This window comes from Engraulis encrasicolus, chromosome 24 (assembly GCF_034702125.1).
Source record: "Engraulis encrasicolus isolate BLACKSEA-1 chromosome 24, IST_EnEncr_1.0, whole genome shotgun sequence".
Taxonomy (NCBI): Eukaryota; Metazoa; Chordata; class Actinopteri; order Clupeiformes; family Engraulidae; genus Engraulis; species Engraulis encrasicolus.
In genome coordinates, this window is record NC_085880.1 from 35,957,796 (window position 1) to 35,979,351 (window position 21,556).

The 21,556-nt window shown below is 40.5% G+C and overlaps 1 protein-coding gene across 5 annotated transcripts; it reads left to right on the plus strand.

The window, feature by feature from the left end:
* Positions 1-3,514: 3,514 nt before the first annotated feature.
* On the plus strand, positions 3,515-20,104 carry LOC134441470 (coiled-coil domain-containing protein 172-like). Of its 5 annotated transcripts, XR_010033165.1 has the most exons (8): positions 3,515-3,744; positions 4,145-4,230; positions 11,047-11,163; positions 12,966-13,131; positions 13,318-13,408; positions 14,846-14,948; positions 16,729-16,816; positions 17,105-17,332. XR_010033165.1 is itself a non-coding variant. In XM_063191801.1 (7 exons), exons 1-7 carry the CDS (start codon positions 3,666-3,668, stop codon positions 20,077-20,079), a joined length of 723 nt encoding a protein of 240 aa, XP_063047871.1. In that variant the 5' UTR covers positions 3,518-3,665; the 3' UTR covers positions 20,080-20,104. The 5 variants fall into 5 exon arrangements, 2 of the variants coding, with proteins under 2 accessions (XP_063047871.1, XP_063047872.1); XM_063191801.1 differs by lacking the exons at positions 13,318-13,408; positions 17,105-17,332 and adding an exon at positions 19,996-20,104 and having other exon boundaries at positions 3,518-3,744; XM_063191802.1 differs by lacking the exon at positions 13,318-13,408 and having other exon boundaries at positions 3,520-3,744.
* The last annotated feature ends 1,452 nt before the right edge of the window (positions 20,105-21,556 follow it).

The following is a 21,556-nucleotide window of genomic DNA, read 5'->3' on the forward strand; positions in this document are numbered from 1 at the left end:
CCATAAGCACACACTGTATCTGAAGTGCCAATTCACTTCCCCACAATATCAAACTTCATATAGGCTCTGCCATTCTGGCCCCTTAAAGGGACACTGTGCAGGAAATGGTCAAAAAAGGTAGGCTACTGCAACTATGCTGCTCATTGAAACTGAGCTGCCTATTACCAAATTTATATTTAGCCTACGTGAAAGTTTACTAAGTAATACACATATATTTTCTAGGTCCAAGTACAGTCATTTTTGCAGCTAAAAATGGCTATTTTTGGACATTCAAAATGGCGTACCATGGAGAAGATCCCCCTTTTCATGTATGAAAAGTGCCATTTTTCCAGTCATAATGAATACTTGGAATTTGATGCTGGTGGTAAGTATTCATGAAAAAGGTAACATTAGTGAATGGGCAGCATGCATTCTGGAAATAAACAACTAAAAATCTCACACAGTGTCCCTTTTAAGGGGTTGCAAACAAACTGGGTGATTCATAGTCATTCTCTGACCACATTGCATTGGTTGTCTAATTGCTAGGGTGTCGCAGCAAGTTGGAAGGAAATGTATGACAAAAAGACTAAGAGAATAAATTGAATAACTGATGTACACAAAAATAAACCAAAAATAAGCGAAATAATATTCCCTATAGTTAAGAATGGCATCATCATAATCTATTGCATCTCTGAACATCACTACTATTATCGGTATCATTTTCTATAGGCCTACCCCAGTGGGGCACTGGTTCACAGACCAAAGGTCTGTTGCAAACTTTCCGCCCTCAGAGAGAAGGCAATATTTGAGGGTCAAGTGTCGGTCCCTATTGCGTTCCGTCTGATACACTTAACAACAAATGACAAATGGCAGTTGCTGTGTGTCATTAGAGTTTACCAACTGCCAAACCACTGTTCATTATCTTAATATTTTTATGGTTAACCCTGTATCTGAAACACATTGCGATTGTCTTTCTTTTTTTTGTGACTCACTGTTTTTTTATTTATGAACAAATTCCCAAGCTGGGAAACAAAGGCATTACAAAGTCAGTGATCAATACCCACCCACCCCACCCCAACCAGATACAAGTCACATGACCCATTAGGTCATAAGTGAAAAATAGAGAGAAAAAAAAGGTTAACAAAAATTAAAGTTAAAACTAACAATACACACAACATGTTATTTAACTAATACCATACAAATTTCAAAATGTAAAAATAAGAGAGAGAGAAAAAAACAAAAACAAAACAAAGCATGTGAGACATCTCAGTCATTGTGCATGATACAGTGAGTCCAATATGTATTTGATCCCTTGCTGATTTTGCCCGTTTGCCCACTAATAAAGACATGATCAGTCTATAAATTTATGATAATATGTATTCAAACATGGAGAGACAGAATATCAAAAAGAAATTCCAGAAAATAACTTAAAATAATATATTTTAATTTATTTGTATTTAAGTTAGGCTAATAAGTATTTGACCCCTCTAGCTAAAGAAGATAAAGCGTTTTGTGGCAAAGCCCTAGTTGTCTAGCACTGAGGTCAGATGCTTCTTTTAGTTGATGACAATGTTTGTGCATATAGTAGAAAATATTTTTGCCCATTTTTCTTTGCAGATTATCTCCAAAACATTAATAGTTTGTGGCTGTAGCTTGGCAAATGGGATGTTCAGTTCCCTCCATAGAATTACTATAGGGTTCATATTTGGAGACTGTCTAGGCCACTTCATGACTTTAATATGCTTCTTATTGAGCCACTCCTTCGTTGCTTTGACTGTATGTTGTGTATTATTGTCATGTTGGGAGATCCAAACATGACCCACCCTTCAGTGTAGTGGTGGAGGGAAGGACGTTTGCACTCAGGATTGCACATTACATGTCTCCCTCCATCCATTCGTTGACGATGTGAAGTTGTCCTGTGCCTTGGCCAGACAAACACCCTCAAACCATAATGATGCCACTTTCATGCATGATGGTGAGGAGGGTGTTCTTGGGATCATAGACAGCAGTACTCTTTCTCGAAACACATTGAATTGTGTTAATGCCAAACAGCTTGATTTTGGTTTCATCTGACTACAGCACCTCCTTATCATATCCTAAACCAGCCTGATGTCCGTTGGCAAACCTCAGGTGGGACTGCACAGGTTCCTTCTGAAGTAGAGGTACCATGTGTGCACTACAGGATTTTAAACCTCTGTGGCATTAAGTTCTACCAGTAGTTTTCTCAGTGATTTTGGTCCCAGTAGCTTTGATATCATTGCCTAGTTCATCCCGTATAGGTCTAGGGTGCTTTCTTTCTGTTCTCATGGTTATCAAATCCCTACAAAAGGTCAAATCTTGTATAGAACCCCAGATAGGCTGATGGATAGTCATTTCGTATTCCTCACATTTTGGAAGAAATGCATCAACAGCTGAGTCATTAATACCCAGTCTCTTTCTTGTGGCTTTGCAGCCCATTTAATCTTTGTTCAGGTCTAAAATCTTGTCCCTGATATCATTTGACCGCTCTTTGGTCTTTCCCATGATGGTGAGGTTGGAGTGTGACTGATTCACTCATACTATGGACTGATTCTGCTGATTAAATGTGTCTTTTATGCATGTTAGTATGTACAGGTGTCTTTCATTCAGATGACAAGTTGATCAGAAGTGCCCATCTGGTCTGTGGGCCCGGAACTGTAATCAGTTGGCAGGGGATCAAATACTTATTTTGCTCGATGAAATGGAAATAAATTAATATATATTCTCTTAAGTTAATTTCTGGATTTTCTTTTTGATATTCTGTCTCTCCATATTATAATACATATTATCATAACATTTATTGACTGATCATGTCTTTGTTAGTAGGCAAACCAACAAAATCAGCAAGGGATCAAATACTTATTGGACTCACTGTATATCAGCAAGTCTGTAACTCCCTCTGCAGTTCTTTCCCACATTTGTATTGTGGAGATTCTGGCTCCATGGATTCTTGCAGTAGACAGTTCCATCATTATAACATAAATCTGGCAGATCATATTTGAATCTTTGTAAAAGTGTGTTTATTGTGGGGTGAATTAAATGTAATATTAAATGAAACTTCCTTGACTAGGCTACTCCTAACCAACATAGCCAGGCTAAATCTTATCCCAATCAACATAGACAAACAAGCCATTCCAATTACAACTTGGAGTAACAGGTTTTTGTATAATTTATTATTCCATTGTCTATCTCTAATGTTTACACCATTAAGAAATATATTACTATAAATGTGTGGACTAGACTGCTCACAGCAGGGAGCTTAGTTGCCTCGCGCTCTTCTCATCTATGATATGTCATTGGTTACGGGTCTGTGCGGTGTTGCCAGATGTAGGCCTGCGTATTTGTACCATAATTTTGTCCTCTGCATGATCAAAAACACATGATATATGATCATTTTTCAAAGTTTTCATTCAGTTTCTTAAGTTGCCTAATTTCTTCCCAAAAGCGCCCAAAATGATAATTTTGAGGTTTTAGTGCGATAACTCAATATTTTACATCTGGCAACCCTGAGTCTGTGATGATCCCCTTTGCACTGTAAAAGACGACAGAAAAGTCTGTGGGGGTGCGTGCATTCGTGCTTCATAGTTCAAGGCAAGCCTGTGTTGAATCTGGCAAATTCCGGCTTAACGAAACGCTTTACATTGGTGGCTGTATACATTAGTTTCAAAATGAGCCTGGATACTTTCTTTAAGCAGATTTTACTGACTGAGCAGCAGGTGTCAGAGAACTGTCGAAAGCTTCAAGAAGGTAACGTTAGCAAGACATCACAACTAGCTTAGCCTATTAGCACGTCCTTGGCGTTGACTCAACCTATTGCTCTTCAACCACACACTTTTAATCACTCAAAACGCCCACAAAAGTACAGTAAGCGTGATTTCATTCTTCTTTTTGGCATCGAATTTGTAACGATGTAATAAGCGAAATAAAGATGGATAGCAACACAACACAACAGGACAACAATCCATGGGATGGAGCAATGAAATTAGTTAGCCTTTTTTTCTGGGGAGAATGTCCGAAGAAGGCACTTCAGACGAGCACATAGGCCTAATAATAACAATGTGAAAACAAAACACCCTACACCCCAGAAAGTATTACATGTTTAAATGCATAGAAACTGAGTAAAACAACATTTTCATTGTTCCAACAGCGAAGTTTGCCATTGCAAATGGTCAAGAACAGGTTAAAGTCCATAGAGAACAGCTGGGCGGCCTAACTGAAGAATTAAACAAAAAGGTATTAAAGTTTCTTTGAATGGGATTTTCAGTGGCTTGTTTTGGAGAAAAGTGATGCGATGCCAAAAAAAAAAAGCTGTCTGTCACAAGTCATGCATGGCTCTCTCAGGGGAGCCCTATCTCGCGCCAGTCGTAAAGTGTTCACGAAAAAAATGTGGGAAATTCTGGGGGAAATTCTGGGGGAAATTCTAGGCAGAATGTACAAGGACGTGGTGAATTCACGATATTGCCCGTGTTTCGTGGTTGATTTACGGTTTCAGTCTCGTGGTTGATTTACGATATGCATTGAAAACTACGTGGTTGATTTACGATATGCATGCGTTGGCATTTGCGTTGGCATTTTTGCACAGGGGCGGGGACGGCCGCGACAGAACCAGAACCAGGGAACGGCAGCTTTTGTGATATGCACCGGAATTCTCATCCGCCTTGTACAGGGTACAGTGGGGCCTGCAGCCTGTCAGTTTGAGCTACAGAGAATTGACCAATCACTGTTCATTTTGCGACAGAGATTTGCCAGGCAGCTACAGAGATTTGACCAATCGCGTTTCGAGTTGCGACAGAGATTTCAGTGGCACTCCGCGTCAGTTACAGGCCGACGAAACGACAATACAAGCGGGACTTTTCAAAAGTACTGGATGGATTTTACTGCAGCTATCACTCAATTGACGGTAAGCTTTCGATGTAAATGCTTAAATATACATCTCGTTTGCTTTACAACTTGACTTTCAGTCGGAGAGCAAACATTTAACCACCTCGGGACAACCAACTAGCTCATCTGGCTAATATTTTAGCTTCAAGCTAACGGAACTCACTTCGTAATTTTCTGTTTATTTCAGACGTTGTGTTTATTTGTCACACTGTACAGTACTAAGTTATGGGCAGACAACGTGTAGGTAAGATGTTAACATGACAAGGGTGTTGAACATTTCTTCTTTTGAAAGCTACACGAAGGCAATGGCAATAGCAATTACACTAAGGGCTTGCTTCCACTCGTTTTAACAAATCTTTGTAAAGCTAAACGTGTTGACAAGTCTTTGCAACGATACGCAGATGTTGTGATTGCTTGCTTTACATTATTGATGATGTTCGTCACGAAGCCATTAAGCAAATACCTCTTATTAATCACTACGAGGGGCTAGCTAGGTTTGCTACTCGTTTGAAATATTCTAAGACTGTTATGATGACAGTCGGAGGTTTGATTGCTTGTTTTACCACGATACGATCATGAAATATGTTGTATTTACCCCATACAAGTTACACACTGGGCCAATACGTATGTTGTAAACAACGATTTCTTCCTGTGGTGTGTTGTGCATGTCTGTGTGAACTGAACTGTCATTAGTGTTTCTCCATGACAAGGTGAATAGAATAGCAGCCTGTGTAATCATCATACAGATGCAATGATATTCAAAGCTTCAATAGTGCACACAAAAACAAACAGAGGGTGTACAGTAGGCCACATTTGCACAGTGGTGGCCCCAACACAGAGTCTGGAGGTACACAGACAAGACAGCACCATGCCTCTCGAGCAGAAGGTAAGGCCAACTGCAAAAAAAAAAAAACATTGACTCAAGGCAAAAGATGGAAGTGTGTGTGTGTGTGTGTGTGTGTGTGTGTGTGTGTGTGTGTGTGTGTGTGTGTGTGTGTGTCATAGAACCAAGACAGTGGCAGTGTATGTCTGTCTGCCTTTGGTTAAGGGTATCCTATGGTGTCATTTAACATTATTATTTTTTTCTGACAGATACAGAGGCAGTTTTCAGAAGGAGGGTTGATGTCACCACTAACATTTTGCACACAGTGGTAAGTAAATCACTGAACCTAAAACTGGGTGCTTTGTCCTACACTGGACCAACACATATTTCATACAGTCATTTCTTCCTGTGCTGCACACCATTGACTTAAGGCAAAAGATGGAAAGGCATGTGCGTGTGTGTGTCTGTCATACAGCCAAGAGAGTGGTAGTGTGTGTCTGTCTTTAGTTAGGGGTGCACACAGACAGACAGGATGTACAGTAGGCCACAGGTGCACAGTGGTGACCCCAGTACAGGACAGACGTGTCTTGTGTTTGTCATTAAAGTGATGGGGCTGATTTTGAATGTGCCATATAACCTAATCTTTCCTGTTGTGTGTGTGTGTGTGTGTGTGTGTGTGTGTGTGTGTGTGTGCATGTATGCGCGCGAATGTGTGCACACAGGTGTAAGAGATTCTTCCTTCTCAGAGTCGTAATTGGGTTGATGATCTACATGATGGTGATGGACCAGGACAGCTCCGGACCCCCTGGCTGGCAGCTCCATCCTCAACCTGCCTTCTTGCCCTTCACACATGTGCAGGTAAGGCACTTAAAAAAAATCCATTCTTTTAAGGCAAAGGTTGGGGAAGAGGAGTGTGTGTGAGAGAGAGAGAGGGAGAGGAAGAGGAAGAGGGAGAATGAGAACGAGAATGAGAGAGAGAACGAGAGAGAACGACAGCACTAGGTCATGATGGATGTGATTTTGTTTTGGTATATTTTATGTATCTCTCTTTTGTGTGTGTGTCTGAATGCATGCGTGCAGATGAAAGCAGTCGTTTCTGTTCAGCATTGATGTGCCCATAATGGGTCTGATGAGCCACATGATGATGGTGATGGACAACCAGCATCAGGACCAGGGCGGCTCCATGCCTCACGAGGACAACCTTGTGTCCTGCCTGTCCATCCTCAACCTCGCATCTTCCTGCTCTTCACACATGTGCAGGTAAGGCCAACCTCTAAAAGACACACTTGACCCCAGGCAAAGGGGTGCGCGTGTGTCTGTGTGTGTGTGCGCGCTGGCGCCATACCATATTCTGTGTGTGTGTGTGTGTGTGTGTGTGTGTTTGTGTGTGCGCGCGCGCCAAACTGTCAATCTGTGTGTGCGCACGCCAAACTGTCTGTCTGTGTGTGTGCTGTAAGACAGTAGCTGTGTGTGTGGGCTTTTGCACAAGCATATATAGGCCTACATGCTCATGTTTTTCTCTAGGGAGATAAGGGGTTGTTGTTTTTGTCTCATTCCCAGCATTAACATGCCTCTTTTTTTACAGACACAGAGACAGTTTTCAGAGGGAGCGCTGACGACACCAGCAACTTTGGATCTGAACCTGATCAACCCAGCACCAACCACTGTGCCTCTCCTCCTCAGCCAACTGCACAACGTGACTCCACCATATCCAAAAGGTGCAGACACTACTCCACTTCCTGCGAAGGATGAGAAGAGCCGACCTCCCCACATCTGCACTCGCCACTTTCTACAGGGGTGCCTTTGAGAGCATCCTCATCAGCAGCCAGCAGCCACCTAGCTGAAGACTACAAGGCGCTACAGAGGGTGTTGAGGACGGCAGAAAAGATCATAAGATCACCCCTACCAGCCATTGTTCCAAGAGGGCAATGAACATCATCAAAGACACACCTCACCCACCACACTGACTGTTCTCCCTTCTACCATCAGGGAAGCGCTACCACAGCATGCGGTGACGCACAAGCACACAGGGAAACAGCTTCTTTCCACAAGCCATCAGATTTTTCCACGCACTGAAGAAAACCACATTAATAATTCAAGGACACCATCCCAACTCTTCTTTCACCATGCCACTTAGATTTTAGTCATTGCACCTTGTATACGTCATCTGCGCTGCTTCACATCACCTGCATAACCACTGATTGTACTCCTGCTGCTGTGTTTGTGTGCAAGCGCGCTGCGCTCATGTGTGCGTTTGTGCATTTTTTGTCAATTAGTATGTTAATCTTCTTATTGCACAGTGTGTGTGTGTGTGTGTGTGTTTGCGTGTGTGTGTGTGTGTGTCTGTTAATCTATTTATTGTATGAATCAGTCTGTATTTTTCACTGCTTGTGTGAGTGAATGTGGCAGAGAAAGAATTAGTTTACTCCGCTTTGTGTGTCTGTGAGAGATTTTTGTCAGTGTCTTATTTTTATGTTTAGTTTAACTGCAAATTGGAGACATTGTTCAAACACATTTCAAACTTTTATGCTAACCCTGTTCCATAAGTTTTTGACCAAGTACACTTGACTGTTTTTTGTCCTTTTAGTGTCTTTATGCATTCAGCTGTAGGCAATAATCTGCATCTCTTTACGGATATGTTGCATGTATATCATGTATTCCATCTGCCTGTGTACAGTTTTGTGGGTGTGCATTTGATAGTGTGTGTAATGCATTGCAATGTCTGTTATGTTGTAGATTGGTAGAAACTTTAATTCCACAGCTATCTACACATCAGACAAATGAGTGCTGCTCTAACTGTGGTAGTTGAGTGCTGTTCTACTGCTATTCCACTATGAATGTGAGGTGACTGTTTTGAATGCAAGCTTAAAAATAAATTGTTACATTTCATTCCTGTCTGATTCAATTCTTTCAACAATATATAGTCTACTTGTACAAAGAAACACTGGTTATGAATAGTAGGCTTACTTTTCCAAGTTGTCTGATGGCCTTTGAATTAATTGTTGGAAGCTGAGCATCTTAAAAGGCCAGGTAAAGGTAAGTAAATAGTGTGGCCACTTCGAAACTAGACAGACATGGGAGTATTTGAACAAGAAATCTTTTTCTCTCTCCAGTAAACAGCCTAGCCTACTGCTATTCAAAAGTATCTCAAACATTTCTCATCAATATCAGCTATATCTAAGCTGACCACCTTGCTGCTAAATAAATCCATGTTTTCTCATGGCCTTTGAATTATTTTTTTTTGCAAGCTGGGCATAGACAGGCAGGCAGGTATTTGGTAAATAAATAGTGTGGTCACTCCTAAACCTTGGACATGGGAGTAGCCTAATGTAATGAACAATGATTCGTTTTTTTCTCTCCAATAAACAAACAGCTTTTGCTATTCAAAAGTATTTCACACATTTCTTATCATCAATAGCTATTTCTAAGCTGATCTCCTTGCAAAAAAAATCCTGCATAGGCTATAGCCCGTGGTTGACACTTTTAAAAGTCGGGAATAGGCCTATGATGCTGCGGTTTTACATTGTTTAAGACATTTCTAACTATATCATGTCTTACCAAGTGAACAACGGTGCCATAAGGTTTTTTATTATTATTATTATTACTATTTGTCCGGGTGTCCTGGAAATCAATGTCAACGTGATGTTGAAAAGCGTTTTGACGACGTGATTCGTTGCTATGCGAAATTTGTTTATAGCAACAGGAGTCGTAACAGTACAATGTGCGAGATGCGGGAAGAAAAATTAAAAGACATATTGTGATAAAAACGTGTTCTTTATCTCTCTTTCTCACATAATATGTTGACAGTATATCATTGGAATGTTTAGTGAAACGTTTCCCTGGAAAATAATAACATATCGTAAATCAACCACGAGACTGAAACCGTAAATCAACCACGAAACACGGGCAATATCGTGAATTCACCACGTCCTTGTACATTCTGCCTAGAATTTCCCCCAGAATTTCCCCCAGAATTTCCCACATTTTTTCCGTGAACACTTTACGACTGGCGCGTGATACGGTTGCTCAGGGACAGATATGGGGCTTGTTGTTCAAAGTACAATTACATTCGCTGAGTCTGACTTGTTCGTGATGACGCAAGATGCGACAGTCTGCGCAGATAATATAGAACCACCACAGCTCTTCCCAGAAAAAAAAACTATGGAACTACTGTTCCTGGAAAAAAAATGGCGAACAGACTGCATGCGCCATCACGACCATGAACACACACACACACACACACACACACACACACACACACACACACACACACACACACACACACACACACACACACACACTAGAGAGAGAGCTGGTGAGAACCAGGCTATAAACTTCCAACTTGACTTTGACTTGGATACTATTTATTCAGGCTTGATTTGAACTTTGCAGTTGTGCTCAGAATCTATGGTGACTGGTTAAGACTTTTGGGGAAAAAAATGGTGTAAGTTTACTCAACTTGTAGTCCAGGAGACCAGGGGGGTCTACCTAGTTGGGAAGGTTACCAATTTTTATGGGTACTATGATGTCTGGTATGGTCCCCAGATAGAGGAACAGCACGTCTGCCGGGTTCCCTCGGGTGGGTGTGGCAAGGAGGGGGTAAAACTGGCACCCAAAAAATGGGCTAGATCAGTTGGTGAGGTTACCACTTGGAACCTGTTGTAAATTGTTCATCATAGTCCCCTGATAGAGAAATGACCACTGCCAGACATTTTTAGTGGTGGGTTACCCCCGGCAGACGCCCCCGTATGATGATACCCCCAAAAATGGGTTAGATCAGTTGGTGAGGTTACCACTTGGAACCTGTTGTAAATTGTTTGTCATGGTCCCCTGATTGAGGAATGGCCACTGCCAGACGTTTTTGATGGTGGGCGGGGCTTGCCAGACATCATTAACTGGGGGGGGGGGGGGGGGGGGGGAATGGGTTAGATCAGTTGGTGAGGTTACCACTTGAAATCTCTTGTAAATTGTTCATCATAGTCCCCTGATAGAGAAATGACCACTGCCAGACATTTTCAGTGGTGGGGGACCCCCGGCAGACGCCCCCGTATGATGACATCCCCAATATAGGCTATGTCATTCACATAAGGTTTGAACCAGACATGGTACAAAAAGACAAATGAGACCACTTTTTTAGATTGATTATTGGCTAGTGCTACTGTGGCATGATTTAATGATACCCATTATGTTTTCAGAAAAACTGTCAATGCGAATCAAAATAGATCAGTTCAGTTCAGTTCTGCAAAGAATTGTAATTCAATTGCAAGTGTAATACAAATCAATTGCAGTTCAAATTGTGAATAAGCTATGTTTTTGTTTGTTTGTTTGTTTTAATTTGTTTTTAGGGTTACCTTCTTACTGAGCTGACTTTGCAGCGTAACCTTCTAAAACAGCTCAGTGAGGAGCTGGAAAGCAGAAGAAATGAGATTCAACTGCAGCAGCAGAGGCTCAGGGATGATCAGGTATTCTGAAAGGACTACACACAAAGCAAGCCATGCAAATATGTCTTGTGAAAGCTATAAGAATTCGATCAAAATTAGGTTTTCAAAATTAGGTTTTCGGTTTATACTTAATGGTTAAGATCTACTGACCAAGCGTAGAGCACTTTATTGTTTTTGTTTTTTTTGTCGTGGTATCACAGAGGCTAGTACAGACCATAAAAACTAAATAATTTTCTGATGAAGGTCTTACTGACCACAATGTCAGTTTCTACAAAGTAATGTTTCCAAGTGTTACGCTGTTGCAGTCTATTCTGCATACTAGCCTTGTTTACCCTTGTCTGCTATCTCTGCAACATGCTTTACAAACCAATATTATTTTTCTTACACCTCAATTGAAAACACGGGTGATTATCGAGTTGAAGAAGCTTACAATCAGGGCTCTAAATTAACACACGCCAACACGCCAAACACGGGTGAAAATTAATTTTGGCTAGTAGAAAAAAACACCTACCCGCCAATTTGGCTAGTAGCGCCCGAGTACAGTAACTTATGAACGGTAAACCGCTGCTCTGACGAAGGTTATACGGCGAGATTTCCTACATTACCCATGGACACTAGCGTCACGACGTAGCCTCCCACCGTGGGCTTTCCAGTGCATCGAGCGTCAACTCCATGATGTTGCGCGCGCCAGGATTGAAAACATTTCAGACGACCAGCCTTCTGTCAGCTAAGCTGCGCTCACACTATTCTGACAGCTCTCCTCCTATGCTCTCGTCGCTTTCGCTACAACCTTTTTAACGTCACTACTGCTATTATTACTATATGAACCTTGCTGTAACAGGCTGCATTTTTGAAGCAGCGAGGCCCTGACCGTTTCAATAACAGGACTTACGCAGATTATGCATAGCGCTACTTCTGTTGTGTAGACTATGTTACTTTTGTGCGAGTGATGACGAGAATGTGGCGGGGGTTAGAGCAAGGTTCTGTGTGTTGGTGAATGCTAGTAGTAATTGTAAATAGTGACGTTAAAAATGAGTGGTTGTGGAACGAAATAGCGACCAGGGCAGAGGAGGAGAGCCGACTGTCAGAGTAGTGTGACCGTAGCTGTCAGTTCAGAGTCCTGGCGCAACTAAGTTGGAAAGCCCACGCCATCGGAAAGAAAAAAAAGCAACCAACGACGAAGCTGTGGAAGTAACAAAGGAAGCGAAGATTCCCGAGATATTATTTACTTTTAATTAAACTAGGCTTCTTGTCATTTTGTTGCGCATGGTAGAGAAGAGCTCCTCCTCTCTCCTCTCATTTTCCTTTCATCTCTTCTCCTTCCTTGGGGTGTGCGTATGTGAGGTTTTGTAGTGCTTGGCTGTGTGCTTGGTTGGTTACTGTATGTTAAAGGTCTGTTATGTGAGTGGCTTGTGTGATGTGATTCAGCTGTTTTCAGAGGAATTGAACAAAATCTAATCAAATTAATTAGGCCTAAGTAATGAAAGTAAAAAATAAAGCAGAAGTAAACAAATAATGAAAAAATATATAGCCTATAATATGCTTATTATGTAGGCATATAGTAGCCTATGCAGGCCTATAGTGTGTCTGTGTTGTGGAAACAGTTAGACAAAATGACCATTTAATTAGAAAAAAAATAACTAGCCTAATGCATAGTTTATTTTGGCGAGATTTAAAAAAATGGCTAGTTGAACTTCTGTTTGGCTGGTAAGAAAAAATGTCCACTAGCCAAATTGGCTGGTGGTGGAAAAAGTTAATTTAGAGCCCTGCTTACAATGTTCAGTTCATACATGTTTTGTTTTGTCTTTTAACGTTTTTTAAAGGAGACACTGAAGAACTGGGAGGTGGAAGAACAAAAGGCATTCCTGGCGGAAGTCAGAGTGTTCAACAGTGAGAATTGTGTGCTCAGTCGGAGGCACACGGCCCGGCATCATAAAAACTCTGCTGAAATGATCAGAGTGACCCAGGAGGCCCATGACTTGTGTAAAGGTGAGGAGGAGCAAAGAAGAGGAAATATAATGCATCCAATTAAGTAGCATTGGTGTCATGTAGTGAGTAGAAAACTGTCTGCACTCAAAATGGAGAAAATTGGAAGGTGGCTGTAGGTGTTTCAGCAACTGAGATCAAACACGGTCTCAAAACTCTCATCTTTTGTTTTCCCCCTCCTCTATTAAGTCTCAAGTAAGCCAAATAAGAGGAAGAAGCAGTGAAACTGGGCCACATACAATATTATGTCCCTTCTTCGCCATTGTCAAATGCTGCTCAAGTCAGTGCCTTTTTTTCTCTTAAATGTATTCATGCATGCATTCTTTGACTTTATTCTTTGCCTTTATTTCATAAGAGGGGGAAACAGTGTCAATAATTTTCAGTTTTTCTAAATGCTATATATTCACACTGAAGATAAGGCATTCCACCAGTTTTCTTGATGTTAAAGATACTGTTTCAAGTTGTAGCCACCAGATTTTACAGTAACAAATGAGTGAATTAGGCCTACAAAATGTATTTATCTCTCAATCGAATCCTTTCTGAATTTGTATAACTGAAATAGTTGTGTGTCATGCATTATTTTTGTCATATTGGGACTTAGATATGAATTGTGACGGTAATATAAGCTCAACCTCATTGGAAGTGTGCAGGTTAAAAAAATCAAAGCTGTGGTGAGGCTAGCCATACATGGCTGTGGACGCTAGATGGCTCTATAACCACATGAAATAAGTCCCACAAAAAAGTCAGCATGCAATACCACTGTAGACCAGCAGATGGCTCTAGGAGTACATGATTAAGACATTTCTGAGCCTTTAAAAAAAATACAACTTTTACATAGAAATTCATGCAGTCGCTCAAAATTGCTACTTGGGTTCTTGTGAATTTATGTTGAACAAAGTACATAGGCCACATCTTAATACATTTCATTACAATGTGCAGGAACGCCATAGCTGGCAAGATATTTTATCAAACACTATTTCTTGTTATTGACACAGGCAAGTTGTCGGTGACATTGGGCCCTTCAGTTGATATTCGACACCCAATGTGGCCCTTGGACCAAAACAATTGTCCACCCCTGCTGAAGCCTCATGTCACGTCTTATTCTGTTATAAGGGACTGCTTGAGTGTATTTGAGCAGCTCTGAACAGTATCTTAATAGAGTGACAGTCAAGGTCAGTCCAGATTAATTATAGAAGTGTATGCCTGCGTGAGGGGCCAGTGGAAGCCAAAATAAATGCCCAGGACGTTTATTGGTCCCAGTCCAGCTGTGGGCAAATTTCAGGCAGCGTCTGGTCTGTGCTGTTTCAGCGTGTAGTGGGAAGTGTAGCCAGTGCCACTGCAGATCACGGTCATGATAATAGACAGACGCCTGATAACTACAGACACAACAAGAGCAATTCAGTGGAAGACTCTCTTGAATTCCAACATCACATCACATCACATAATGAAATTGGGTTAATATTAGATCATGTATTTAGTGGGGGTAACATAGCCTGATAAACCAGCCTAAATGGATTGGATGTCTGCGCCCAGCAGTTGGCGCTGGTTTTCCAGGCTAGGGGTAACACACAATTTCAAAATTGAGTGGTGATCATTGCCAACTGATGTTATGTTGGAATGGAAAGACATATTCTGTATGAATTTTGGCATTCTATAATCCTATAATTTGATATGGTAATATATTAATAATTAATCTAATTTCATATTTTATCTTTAGAATTGGAAGCAGAAGTTAAGGAGGCCGTTTCCCTGACAACCTCCTTGAAAGCTGAGAAAATGGCAGTTAGCAGGAAGCCTCTTGAAGACAAACTTTGCCTGAGGTAAGCAGATCTGTTCAGATATATATACTGTATATATATTATATATATAACAAAATAACGGAAACACCTGTCATTTTAGTGTGGAAGGTTCCTCTTGCATCCACAGTTAATCCTATTGGATGTGGTTCATCCTTCTTGGTTGTATGCACATTACCTTGGATACCGTGGCTCTTGATATATCACAAAGACTTGCTGTAGATGCAACAGTTACGCGCACCAAGAAATTCTCCTTTTTGAACTCTGATATCTCACCCATAATGTTGTGTGCATTGCACACTTTTGTTTGCTCTTTCCCTTTGCTCTTACCCTGCTAATTGAACCTTCACACTTTACTGGTGCAATGCGCAAGTAATGAAGATTGGCCAACAGGCTGGTCCACTTGAACCATGAAACTTCCCACACTAAAATGTCAGGTGTTCACGTTATTTTGTCCAACCCCTGTATATAATACATAAACAATTTACTACATTTTTACAACATCATAGATTATATGTGCATACATTTAGCAACATAGAGGGAAAATACATTTTAAAACAAAAGAACATTAAAAAGGATACAATGCAATCAGAAAGCTGATAGAGCCTATGCATCTTGTACATCTTGCTGGCTTTTAAAGAAGTCTGAATTGTTCCCATACAGTACCTTGTACCTTGTAGCTTCCCCTTTTTAGCACAAGTCCGTTTTTTCATAGGTAGTGTTGGAGAGGCTCTTGAACCAGACATTGACAGAAGGTGCCTCCATGACTTTCCATGAGATGGCTACAGTGTGTACGTAGCTCATTGAGACAAGAAAGCTCCCGCATTCTTTTCACATTTGCAGCATTTTAATTATGACGTTTCAGTCTATTGACCTTCTTCAACAAATTGGAATTGGGAATTGTTGAAGAATGTCAATAGACCGAAACAGAGCAAGTAAAAAGCTGCAAATGTGAACAGTGTGCGAGAGCTTTCTTGTGTCAATTTTGGTGACCCAGTGGTTCCACTCCTACGCACCTGGCCTAAGGAGGTGTGCAAGAATCCTAAAAAATAGTACAGGGTGTAATTAGCACATGAAGAGTTCAGATGCAAAACCCCCTAACTCCATTTCTGAAGACCTGCACTTTTATATTGTTAGAGAACCCTGTTGTTGGTTTGGTTTACATTCATGCACTTGATAATACATATAAATAGTTATATTACATAAATACAATTAAAAAATATGCAATTTTGATAGCTTTGTATTAAATAAAAATGATTTAAGATTATTTTCTGAAAAGGCACTTAGGGGGTTTTGCATCTGAACTCTTCACATATAGACCATCTTTTTATACCAATGGCTGCCCTTGGTGGGTATTCATGCCAGTATTCTTTGAAGGTCAATCATATTTGTGTTTTGATGTTTACTTTATCATATATCAGGTGCGTTTTTTGTTGTTGTTGTTGTTCTTTCTTTAGCTTATCTTTTTAATTATGTATACTTGGCCATGTAATATAATGTAGGCCTATTTGCAAATAGTGCACCCATTGTATTATCGTCACATTTTTGTGTTGTTAATTTTAATCCTTTTTTTTCATTATTTAACATCAATTCCTGTCCAGGGATTACAGATGAAAATTAGCCTATATGGCTATAATCTGGCTCAATTGTATGTTGTGCACTGTCTCAGCAAGAGTGATAGGTTGAATACTTTGATAAAAAGGGTCAGAAAGGCACTCTGAAACTGATCTGTGATATTTTTTATTTTATTTTATTATTATTTTCAAATCATATCTCCAAGTTAGCTTACTTTGTTTTACCACAGACTGAAGGAGGAGGTGGGCATGCACAAGGAGGAAAACCTTCTCCTCCAGCACCAACATCTATCAGCCAAAATACAGCTACTGGAAAAGGTAAAGGACTCCCTGTTTGAAAAATAAATGCATGAAACTAACAAAATGCTTTATATGGGGTTGACAAGTCTACTGTAAATGTTTTTGTTTTTCCTCGAATGTGAGCAAGGCACACATGAAACTCTTTGTGAGAGTTTCATGTCTTTCTTTTTTTTTGTGGATATAGTTTCCTCTGAGAAGTACTTGAGTTGTCATAAGATCTCTGCAAAATGCTGTAGTTGAGAAAGGAAGGTCACTATTGGGCCTTCAGGTTTGTAATATTCTGATATGAATGATTTGTATCCATAGAAATTGCTCCACATGGGTTAAATATACTGAAGATTTCCTGGCAGGAAAAGCAGACAAATCCAAGTGCAAGCCATTTTTGGACCAGTGCATGAAAGTTACAAGCTCATTTCACATTTACTTTCAATTTCCTTTATTACATTTTACATGCGCATGCATAGTATACAGTTATATTTTTATACTGTATATATTAATATGTGTTGAAACAATAAATTGCTGCAACACATGAGAGTCAAAAGTGTCTGCGTTCTAAGTTGTCATTTTATCTGAAATAGACACCCTAAAAAAATATTACAGTTGTAGTACAGTGTGCCTGCTGCTACTTGACATTTTATAGCGGCTGTGAAAAACTGCAAAGCAAAGAACCAAAAGAAGCTGCCCTCCTCCCACTGTAGGTTTTCAAGCAGGTTTAGTCAGAGAGAGTAGAGAGAGAGAGGTTCCATTGGCCCATTGTTTCCGGGTTCTATTATTGCAAGGGGGAGGGGGGGGGGATCCCCCTTTAGGCAGACCTAAGGACTATTCCCTTTAGGCAGACCGGAACCTGGTCATGTTAGGTGCCCATAGCAACCTATTACATTGGCATATCTCTATATACTTAAGGAATCTCAGGTTTAGTTCTCATGGCTTGACAAAGACTTGAGCTGTAACCCAGTGGATACCAAACTTTCACCTGGGCCCCTTTCAGATCTAGGAATATTTTCATGGGGGGAATCATGGGGTGATGGGATGTGAGTGTGTGCCTTCTTTGCCATCTTAATTCTTTTTCATTCAGGTTATACAGTGTTTGACAGGATCGAAGTTAAATTCAATTCTTCTATACCGATTCTGTCCACTATAGTGTTTGTCTCTCTTTCCATATTCAGCTGCCTGAGAATCCACTTTGTCTCATTTTGTATTAGTATTATTGTTTTTGTTGTTTTTTTGCATAACGCTGTGTACATAAAGGTGCCTTGTGATCATATACAGTGCGTTGCATTCCTCACCAATGTAGTTCATGTTAATGTCAAACCAGACACGTCTCAGAATAGGACACTTGCTTGTTCCTCTTTGTGCCTTATCGCACCTGATTGCATAAATGTCTGTTCCTGTGCAGGTCTGTTGATGAAATTAGACGCAGGAAGGAAGAGAACGTTTCTTTACATAGATGCAGGGCAGTCATGGGTAAGCGGTTAGGCCGTCAGACTTGTAGCCCAAAGGTTGCCGGTTCGACTCCTGACCCACCAGGTTGGTAGGGGGAGTAATTAACCAGTGCTCTCCCCAATCCTCCTCCATGACTGAGGTACCCTCAGCATGGTCCCGTCCTGCTGCACTGCTCCCTTGGGGCGCCATTTGGGGCTGCCCCCTTGCACGGGTGAGGCATAAAATGCAATTTCGTTGTGTGCAGTGAACACTTTTGTGCTGTGGAGTGCTGTTTCACAATGACAATGGGAGTTTCCCAGGTGGGCTTTCAAGCTTTCGTTTTCATAGACAAACAAAACATTTCAACTCATGTTGCGAGGCAAGCAGATTTATAGCTAGCATGTTTATTTTTTACAATAGAGATCCATCAAACACAAATACAACTTTTTTAACAAATATTTTTTAAAAAGTTAGAGTTTATGGTAACACATACTCATAACAACAGACCCTTATGAAGCTTAATTAACATGTGTAAATGTTTTGTTCATAATAAGTTCATTTACTAAATGTTAAGTAAGGGTTAACGTTCGGCGAGAAGGTCGCTACCGTGGAATAGCAGCACGACAGAGAGAATCTTTAGACCCCGACGCGGAGTGGAGGGGTCTTGTTCTCTCTGAAGTGCTGCTATTCCACAAAGCGACCGACTCGCCGAAAGTTAACCCGCTTATTATATGGATATACTTAAATGATTCACACATGCGGGGCCATTTCTTTAGACCTATTTAATGTTAAGATTGTTGCTGCGCAAAACAAAACAGTGCCGTTGTGGAACACCGCTAGGCAACAGCTAGGTAGGCTAGCCAGGACAACAGGTGTTGTCTATCACAGCAGCTGATTAGAGTGACAAAAGACCGGACCCCCTGCGGAGTGATATGAAACATTCGCTTTAGCCACTGACTTGTATACAAGCCAGTGGCTTTAGCAGTGAACCAGAGAGGATTTGAGTGAACGTCTTGTTGCCATTGACAGCGGTAGCCAGGACAACGGGTGCTGTCTATCACAGCAGCTGATTAGAGTCTTGTTGAAAAGTCGCTTTAGCAGTGAAAAGTCTTGTTGCCATTGACAGCGGTCTGTTATAGACCAACCCGTCCGTTATCGAAAAATAACAGACGTCCGAACGTTGGGGAGTCCCGTTGAAATGAATGGAGCATTCGACAGATGACGTCACAACCATATAATAATAGCGTATTAATAATTCTTTGTAAGGGTCTGCTATTACAAAGTGTTACAGATCATGTAATTAACATTGGACAGACAAAAAAAAAATGGGCAAAAGTACAAAAAAGTGTTTGCAAGTCCATATGAACGAATGGAATTTGTGAATGGTATTCTCATGAAACAATTTAATCATTGATGCCTAGTATATTAGCCACTGTGACTCTAATGGGGAAGCTCAGACACCATCATGGAACAGTTCAAAGTTGCCCTTTGTGCTAGTTCCTCAGTCTTTGTTGTCTGTCCATGGTTCACTTCAGCTTTGCAATTGTAAACGTAGGATATTGGATCGGAAGCTTAATGATAAAAAGTGAAGGACTGTGCTGGCTTTTTTCACATGCAGCCAGGCATTCATCAATGCTCAAGGTTGTTATTCAATATCTTGCACAAACACAATTCAAGGGTCATTCTTTCAGTTAGGACGTTGAATTGGAAAAAGTTCCTTAAAAAGTGGGCCTGCGCTGGTTGACGGCAGGGAGACTTTATTGTTTTCTCCACAGGAAAGTACTGGCTGGAGGACAATGACTTGCACACTACAAGACCATGAATCAGCTTCATGCTACAGGCTGTCAGGAGGATACTGATGCAAATAAAGGTCAAGTGATGCAAGATTTAGGTCAAGTGTGCAAGGTGATTTACCTCACCTTTCTCAAATTAGCCAGGGTCGACAACAGACCTATTGCTGTTGTGAGTTTATCATGGCAAACCAACCAAGTGAAAAACAGTCAGAACCATGATCGATTGATTGATTAATTGATATTGATTGTAATTTATTTATCGTCAGGAAAAAAAATTCAACCATCAGTATCCTATGCAAGCACTCCCTGTGGTCCTTCTTCACCTTAATAAGGTTAAATGCTTATTGTCCATCTTTTTATGGATTGGAAAATTGCAACTGCAAGTCACCTACAAGGCATGCATTCCCATAGCTTTTTATCTTACTGCATATCAGTGGTTCCCGAACTGGGGGGGTCACAGAAGTACTGCGAGGTCACTGACAGGAGGGACTTGGCATGAAAACAAGAAATCCACAGGTTAACATAATTCCATCAATTGGTTAGTAACAGAGTTTGTATGTATGGCTAATAATTGTTTGCTTTTTGTGTGAGTTTCTATCAATAGCAGACAAACTATTAATGGGAAATGTGTCTCGAATCATTCTTAGATCCAAGAGGGAGTCCCCACAGAAAAAAAAGTTGGGGAACCACTGCTGCATATCAACAAGGAGCGATGTCTGATTCAAAGGGCATGCTCTGAGTATAGCCAGGCATGATGCCTGTACATCCTCTTTTCACCTGACAGTATATAACAAATGGGTCACTCTACACAGAGTAGGCGTTGGTCGTATTTGACCCTAAAAGGATTGCCTTTATAGGATGTTTGCATTGTCATGCCACATGCCACTATTTCCGCCACAGACTTCGTGGAATAAGCATGACCATCCGTCACACAGACGGACGCAGGTGAGCACAGTGACATTTTGTTTGTTCCTCAGTCCTTTGTTGTATTACTCTGAGTATAGTGAGGCCCGATCATCAGGGTCACCGCTAGACATAAGCAGAGCATGCAGAGTGCGTAGGGCACCAACCAGTGCTTGCGTCACCAACCACTTTGCCCACAAAACTTGGGCCTATTAAATTGAGATTGACTAAAAAAAAAATGTGAAAAAAATATTAAAACATTAAAACAGAATGAGAACGTTTTCCAGCACCAAGTAAATATAGTAAACCTATCTTAATTTTTAGCTGTGCTATGAATTTTTTATAGGCTATAATAATAATAATAATAATAATTGAAGAGTTCAGATGCAAATCCCCTAAGTGCCTTTTCAGAAAATAATCTTAATTAATTTTTATTTAATACAAAGCTATCAAAATTGCATATTTTTTTATTTTATTTATGTAATATAACTATTAATATGTATTATCAAGTACATGAATGTAAACCAAACCAACAACGGGGTTCTCTAAAAATATAGAAGTGCAGGTCTTCAGAAATGGAGTTAGGGGGTTTTGCATCTGAACTCTTCAATTATTATTATTATTATTATTATTATTATTA

What these genes read in the sequence shown, in the direction of transcription:
- LOC134441470 (XM_063191801.1), top strand. Translation starts at nt 3,666, where the DNA reads ATGAGCCTGGATACTTTCTTTAAGCAGATTTTACTGACTGAGCAGCAG. An exon ending in CTGTCGAAAGCTTCAAGAAG is followed by an intron (nt 3,745 to 4,144) that starts GTAACGTTAGCA and finishes TTGTTCCAACAG; the next exon opens with CGAAGTTTGCCATTGCAAAT. An exon ending in GGCCCATGACTTGTGTAAAG is followed by an intron (nt 13,132 to 14,845) that starts GTGAGGAGGAGC and finishes TTTTATCTTTAG; the next exon opens with AATTGGAAGCAGAAGTTAAG.